The sequence below is a fragment of the Plectropomus leopardus genome, chromosome 4 (genome assembly GCF_008729295.1).
Source record: "Plectropomus leopardus isolate mb chromosome 4, YSFRI_Pleo_2.0, whole genome shotgun sequence".
Taxonomy (NCBI): Eukaryota; Metazoa; Chordata; class Actinopteri; order Perciformes; family Serranidae; genus Plectropomus; species Plectropomus leopardus.
Window position 1 is genome coordinate 18,429,122 of NC_056466.1, and position 7,879 is coordinate 18,437,000.

The 7,879-nt window shown below is 40.6% G+C and overlaps 1 protein-coding gene across 1 annotated transcript; it reads left to right on the forward strand.

The window, feature by feature from the left end:
• The first annotated feature begins 522 nt into the window (after positions 1–522).
• On the forward strand, positions 523–5,781 carry LOC121942466 (protein disulfide-isomerase-like). The gene is given in 12 exon segments (XM_042485682.1): positions 523–910; positions 1,884–2,090; positions 3,118–3,251; positions 3,345–3,392; positions 3,395–3,484; positions 3,960–4,076; positions 4,210–4,335; positions 4,529–4,723; positions 4,862–4,982; positions 5,150–5,328; positions 5,431–5,547; positions 5,640–5,781. Coding segments are annotated over 12 exon segments (1,656 nt in total). The 5' UTR covers positions 523–645; the 3' UTR covers positions 5,697–5,781.
• Positions 5,782–7,879: the final 2,098 nt, after the last annotated feature.

Consider the following 7,879-nt stretch of genomic DNA (forward strand, 5'->3'; position numbering starts at 1 on the left):
TTTTGTTTCTTTGACCCTCAAAGGACCAGAAAGTAGTTAATAATAATACCAACTCTGCTCCTGCTCATCTCCTAACAGCCCTTGAGTTTGGATTTTCTGCGTCTCTCTGTTAAACTGTAGAAATTAGGGAGAGGTGAAAATGTTTGCTTTAGTGTAAGTAAACACCAAATAGCAAGATAAAAGAGACAAGTGAAGAAGAGAGAGGTAGAAGTTCATACACAGGACTGCGTCGGTTTTTAGGTAAATCAGGTTCTGATAAGGTCTAGAGAGAAGAGGAGAAAATTAAAGATGTGTTCACGTGCACATGCTACCATCTGGTGGGTGACAGGGACTGAAAGCTAAAGCTACAATACAGAAAATAATCAAGAAAAAGATTAAGAGGGATGAGAGAAAGGTAAAGAGTTCTTGACACTTCAACAATCAGCCAGTTTGCTCAATTCTGAATCTACAGGGCAGCGTGTGATTGGCTCAGACTGGAAAGAGTCGCCTGAAGGCGCACTGTCTGATTGGATGACACAGAAGGCCAGTAAAATTTTGACACACACTCTCCATCTGAGACACATAAAGCTACAAACTTTCAGTGACACCTTGTATTCCATACCTGAGCGCAGGTACCAGAGCAGGTACTCGGACACAAACGCCAACATGAGGACGCACACGCTTCTGTCCATAACCCTGCTGGGCCTGCTGCTGTGGGCCTCCTGCACCCGAGCTGACGACACGGACGCCAAACAGACAGAAACACAAGAAGACACATCAGAGGAGACTCCAGGAGAGGAGGAGGAAACCAAAGAGGCACCAAAGAAAGAGAAAACAACAGAGATAGAGGAGGAGAAAGACGTGATGGTTCTCCACATCAACAACTTTGCCAGAGCTCTCAGCGAGAATCAGTATCTCCTGGTCGAGTTCTGTAAGTAGCATTGTTAATGTTGAATCAGCTCTTTTTTTTTTGCCCAACAGGTGACTTTAAACTCTTGCAAAGATCAAATCTGTTCTTTTTTTTGAGACATATTACAATTTGTGTTGCCTTTTAGCAGTGACAGCATATGCTGGGTTAAAACTGTCACTGACAACTTCTGCGTTAAAAGTTGTCCAAAATTTTCACATCTTCCTGTAGAGCACGTATGGACTCTACAAACAAAGGCAAAGGCTTTCGTTTGGGAGACATGTATAAAACAGCTTGATTTGGGTGTCCTTCGCCGTAACATTTGAGCAACAAGTGCTTCATTTCCTGCATTCTGGTGAAATTTCATCCACAAATTTATGATGTAAATGTCTTATATTTTGTCAAAAGTCTTTTATGTTTTTTTGCGGGGGACAAAAGCACATGTTCACGTGAACGTGTCCCCTCGAAATCTATGCATCTGTAATACTCAAATGAAGCTGATAAAGGCTGCTAAAGTTTCAGGAATAGCTGACTGGTCCTTGACTTTAAAGTTTTTATCTCTATACAAATATAAAAACGTCTTTTTGTCTTCTCTACCCCTTATCGTAAAAACGTGCGAACACGTGGCCTTTCCTGTCCAGATGCTCTCTTGGTTCAACTCTCCCACAGATGAGGTCAGCACTGCGAGCGGAGAGGTCACAATGAGGAGAAGAAGAAGTAGAGGAGATAAAGGCCGAGCCAAACTGCCGCTGGTGCTATCAGCAGCTTATTTCCATGTGTATCGTTGCGTGTGACAGCAGCAGCGAAGCTGGACAGAACAGAGGCTTTTAAAGGAAAGCTGCTTGTCTGCTGTTGAAGTTATTGATTTTGGTTTTTCTCTACATACATGGAAACACATTTAAACTCAGTCCCATACTTTATAAAGAGATGAAACTCTGTGTGTGTGTGTGTGTGTGTGTGTGTGTGTGTGTGTGTGTGTGTGTGTGTGTGTGTATAGATGCTCCCTGGTGTGGCCACTGTAAACAGCTGGAGCCACTTTATGCAGAGGCTGCTGGGAAGCTGAAGGAGGAGGGAGCAGCGATGCGTTTGGCCAAAGTGGACGCCACAGAGGAGAAGGAGCTGGCCGAAGAGTTTGACATCGGAAGTTTCCCCACTCTGAAACTGTTCGTCAACGGAGACCGCAAACAGCCCGTCACCTACACTGGTAAACACGCACGCACGCAGGCACGCACACACGTGTAGTACTTATCTAGAAGCTGCTGTCCAGGTCAGGTTCACAACCACGTGTGCTTACGTCATCAATAACTGTAACCTGAGAGTAATGACCATGTGTGGACCTAAAAAGTGTGTGTGTGTGTGTTTATCTTACCTGTTCACTGCTGAACCTGTCCACTGTCTTTTACACGCCCCAAGCTATTTGATTGGATCAACGTTTTTTATGTTAAATGTTTGTTTAATTTTACGATTTCTTTAAATTTATGGGTTTTTTTTTTTTTTTTTTTTTTTCGGGGGGGGGGGGGGGGGTTGACCCTAACCATAGCTTAAGTCCACACTGAAAAGAGTAAAAAAAACACCCTCAACAGCAGTGTCTATTGTTATTACTCCTAATTGTTTGGCTCTGGTGCACCACTTGAGAACAGCTTGACAACAGCGTTAGTCAGCGTTGTGTGGTTGTTTTTTTGTTTGTTTTTTTGTTTTTTTTTTTAATCAAGAAACTGTTGTTTCATATCATGATGCCAGGCGAATCAGTCAACTCAAACTCAAAAGTCTGCCTATCAGCTCCTCTAGATGACCTCTAGTCTTTATGTTAAGTTAAGGTAACCATGTCCTGAGTCTAGCTCCATCATTAACACACACAGTGGTTTCAATCTACTCTAACTCATGGGGGAAAAGAAGAAAACAGGTAAGTGCATTTCTTGCGTTTTCAAACTTTTCCTTTGATGTTTTATTTTTTTTAATTATGTGTACCTGTAGTAATCTATCAGTAAACCTGATAAGTGTGTGTCTGTGTGTGTGTGTGTGTGTGTGTGTGTGTGTGTGTGTGTGTGTGTCCCACATGTCCACAGTTTGATGTTCCTGTTTGCTTGATATAATAATAATTTTTGCATATTTTTACAACCCTGGATGTTTTCAGCTGCACTGTTATTTTTGTTTTCTTGTATCTTGTATCTTGGTGTGTCAAAGCACCCGATACAGCTCTGACAGGACTTAATTTGTTTTGTGTTTTCCAGGTAAGAGAACCGCCGAGGGAATAATCGGGTGGATGAAGCGTCGTGCAGGCCCTGGGGCTCCAGTGCTCGACTCTGTCGACTCTGCAGCTCAGTTCATAGACTCCCACAACATCACTGTTGTGGGATTCTTTGATGTATGTTTTTATCTATTTTATCTAAACTAACTAGTAAATCACATAATCCCATTTATAATTTCATATTTACATTTTGATTTATATCTATATTAGGATCTTGAAAGTGAGGCGGCCAAGGTGTTCAAGGAGCTTGCTTTGGATATATTACTGACACAGAGTTTGCTGTGTCAGCGAGTCCGGAGGTTTTCCAGAAGTATGAAGTAAAAACCAGCTCAGTGGTGCTTTTTAAAAAGGTATGAGCATGCCATTATACTAACTAACTAACTGAAAGGTACAAAGTGTTTTATAAAAAAAAAAATCCCAACCGAGATACTGTAAACGATGGTAGCTTTGCTGCCATCTAGCACACAAAGTATGTTCCTCTTTGAGGCCCAAATGTCTTCACAAGGAGAGAAAGTTGAGAATATTTGACTGATTCTGATTGAATAATAACAAGGCTTGCATTTTTTTCTGGTTGTTTAGGAACTATCATTGAAGCTACAGGGTATTTTTGCAAAACTCTACAAACTAACCACAAAACCTGTCAACGAACCAGCAAAACATTACACATCTCTTGCAAAAGTAAACAATTCTCGCAAAATTCTCCCAACAAAAAAATTGCGTTTTTTGCTTCAATGCAGTACACACACGATCACTTGAATAAGTACATGAAGCCCCAAACTACGTACTGATCAATCAATAAAAACACTTTGTGTGTTTGTTTGTTAGTTTGATGACGGCAGAGCAGACTTTTCATTGTCAGAGGACGGGAAGTTGGACAAAACAAGTCTGACCACCTTCATCAAGGAAAACAGCCTGGAGCTCATCATCCCGTTCAGCCAGGAGGTAACACACACAAACACACACACACACACACACACACACACACACACACACGCTTTAACACATGACTTAGTAATTAAAAAATAAATGTAAAACTATGTTGGAATGATATTTTAAAGAATGTGTGTGTTTTCAGTCTGCAGAGAAGATCTTCACCTCCAGCATCCACATGCACAGCCTGCTGTTCATCAACTCCTCTGTGGAGAGTCAGAAGGCCCTAGTGGACCAATCCAGGACCATCGCCAAAGAGTTCAAGGGAAAGGTAACGGTCTGTGTAGTGTGTGTGTGTGTGTGTGTGTGTGTGTGTGTGTCTGTGTGTCTTTGAAAGAAAGTCAATGACAGGAAGACAAAAGATCAAATTTAATCTTATTTTCTTTGCTTTTTATGTTTCCTGTGTGTGTGTGTGTGTGTGTGTGTGTGTGTGTGTGTGTGTGTGTGTGTGTGTGTGTGTGTAGATGCTGTTTGTTGTGATCGACGTGACAGCAGCTCTGTCTCATGTGCTGAAATACTTCGGCGTTTCCGAGAACGACGCCCCCACCGCACGCATCATCGACATGGACACAGAAAAGAAGTTCACCATCGCTGCAGGAGATCTCACCACAGATTCACTCAGACAGTTGTGCCAGGAGGTAGTGGACGGCACTGCCAAGGTAACAAAACACACACACACGCACACACACACACACACACACACACACACACACACACACACACACACACACACACACACACGTTTCAGTCATGCAGCAGCATTAAACCCAATAACTAATACTAGTTTTGTGTTCCAGCCCTACTATCGGTCTGAGGAGATCCCAGAGGATTGGAATAAAGGACCAGTCAAAGTCCTGGTGGGGAAGAACTTTGAGTCCGTTGCTCTGGACCCAACAAAAAACGTCTTTGTGGAGTTCTGTAAGTCTGTTTGTCTGCCTGCTCCAGTCTGCACTAAAAAACTCAAACTAGAGTTTTGCAACATCAAGTCACAACCAGTGAGCTCATGCTGCAGTGTGTGTGTGTGTGTGTGTGTGTGTGTGTGTGTGTGTGTGTGTGTGTGTGTGTGTGTGTGTGTGTGTGTATAGATGCTCCATGGTGTGGACACTGTAAGGAGCTGGCTCCTATCTGGGAACAGCTGGCCGAAAAGTACGCTGACAAAGATGACATCATCATAGCCAAGATGGACTCCACGGCCAACGAGGTCGATTCTGTCACCGTTCAAGGATTCCCAACGCTTAAATACTTCCCAGCTGGTGGCAAAGAGGTGAGCATACTAACTACCAAACATGTTTTGTGAAGACCTTTTCATTTCTTCTCTTCCTGATGTCCATCATGTCGTCTCTTTGTCTGTGTCTCTTCCTCCCAGGTGGTCGACTACATTGGAAACAGGGATCTGGAGACTTTTTCTAAGTTCCTGGATAATGGAGGAGTGTTGCCTAAAGAGGAAAATGATGATGAGGAAGATGAGGAGGCTGATGAAGAGGTTTGTATTTTCATTGCTACACCTAGTATTTTTCCCGTAACTCTTGGTATACTCCATTCACCAGTTTTCCATTTAATTTTTCTCTCCCACAGGAGGCCGACGAGTCAGCAGAGGTACCGACCAACTCAACATCTAAAGATGAGCTGTAATGTCACTTTGGTTTTAGGCCAATCAGGATCAACCTAGCATCTTCCAATTTTTCTTAATAAAAAAAAAAAATTTGGGTTACACACATAAAGATGTGCTCATGACTATTTCAAATAAATTGCAAACATTTTTAGTCATTTAAAATTCAAAACCTGATTTTCTACAACACAATATTCACTTACATTTGATTTTTTAAATGTCTCGTGAATTTATTTCAAGACACTTCTTTGAACAAGTCAGGTAAATAGTTAAATTTGATTCTTTCTGACTTTTGTGATGAAAAATAGAAATGACACATGAACAAGTTTACATGTTATGAATCAGTATGTTTATGAGAAGCATCTATATGTTGTAAACATCAGTAGAGCACTCTGGTTTGAATTTTTCATTTTGCTACACAGATGTTTCGGGCAAGACATCTATCTTCAGCGTGTATATTGGCAATGTCAGAAACACGGTACACAGGCGGGTTAATTCTAAGTAACCTCAACCAGCACCAGTACATCCCAGCAGGGGGAGCCAAAACTTAAATTAACCCCTTCTGTATACTTTGTCTATAACTTTGCCAGTTCAAATTAGAGCGCTGTCCTGGGCTTTACTTCATTGTTACTTACATTGAGGATCCAGCACCCAGTCTGAAAAGTTTCATCGTTAGTGAGCATCTTGTGTCTAATTTTATTTTTTATCTAGCATCATATATGTGGAAAGATCAGCCTCTCCAATAATCTTCATAAAACCCAACCTTCGCACACAGACACACAAACACACATGCGCACACACACGCACACGCACGCACACACACACACACACACACACACACACACACACACACACACACACACACACACACACAAACCCCTAACAGCAACTAAGCTATCAGCAACCTGCAACCCTATAAATCACCATATGCATACAGTAAAGCCCCCACCCCCAGCCCCAAACATTAAAAATAAATACATCAATATCATGTCTCAAAGAAACATATTTATTTCATTTTATTTGATCAACCAGAAAAACCTCTTGAGATAAATATATATATATATATATATATATATATATATGTACTGGCCAACAGTAGTTACAGACGGACAACACAGAACAAAAAAAAAATACATAAAAATATGGGCAGATCCCTAAAAATAAATATAAAACACAAGAATCAGTTACTATAAAGGAAAAAAATAAAAAGTAAAGGCTCTCAGTGAACAACAAAAACAGACTAGCTTAGACACACCCTGACATTAGCATATGGTAGATGACATGCAAAAGTCTTGCAAAAATACTTTTAAATAGCCCAGAGGAGCCACTGAGCGCAGCTGAGTCATTCTGCAGAAGATTCCACATATAAGAAGCTGCACACATAAAAAATCCATATGTACCTTAGGTTTGTACAGAGTTAAAATGTAATACATAAACTCCACCCTAAGGCAAAGAAATAAAGAATTAAAGAAAGACAGAAAAAAAACAAACAATTAAAGATACAAAGAAAGAAACAGAGGCATAAAGCTACAAAAACATGGGAGATGATGCACAACAGGAAGTAGATTGAAAGATATAAACAAAGTTGTGGTTTTCATTCCTGAGTGACATTGACAAGACAGATAAGTGTCATAAATAATGGTGCACTGATCAAAAGGATTTGCATAGTTGCAGTTTTGTAGAACACACGGTAGAACAAAGATTGATAAAAAGCAACAGTCAGACAGAAATAACGTACAGTTTTAGTATGTATGAATGGTAATTAACAAAAAGTAGCATAATTACCTGGTGTGAGAACAAGATACAGTCCAATACAGCCAGAAGCAGTCAAGAGCTATTATTGGGTTTTATGTAATAACAGTGGTACCTTTATCTAAATGCTAGCATCAGCATGCTAACATGCTCTCAGTGATAATGCTAGTGTGTTAATCTTTACAATTAACACTGTTTACCTTCTTATTTCGTCATGTTAGTGTGCTAACATTTGCAAATTAGCACAAAGTACAGCAGAGGCTGGTAAGAATGGCAGTAGCAGAGTATTGGATAAACTGACATTTTTAACCTGATCCTGGGTTAGGGTTAAGGTTTATAAAATCATCCTCTGGCGACCATGAACGTATGCACTTAAGTTCATTGTCATCAATCCAATAGTTGGTAAGGTATTTCAATTCAAAAAATGTAAATGGTAGCAGTAGAAGAAAAGTCA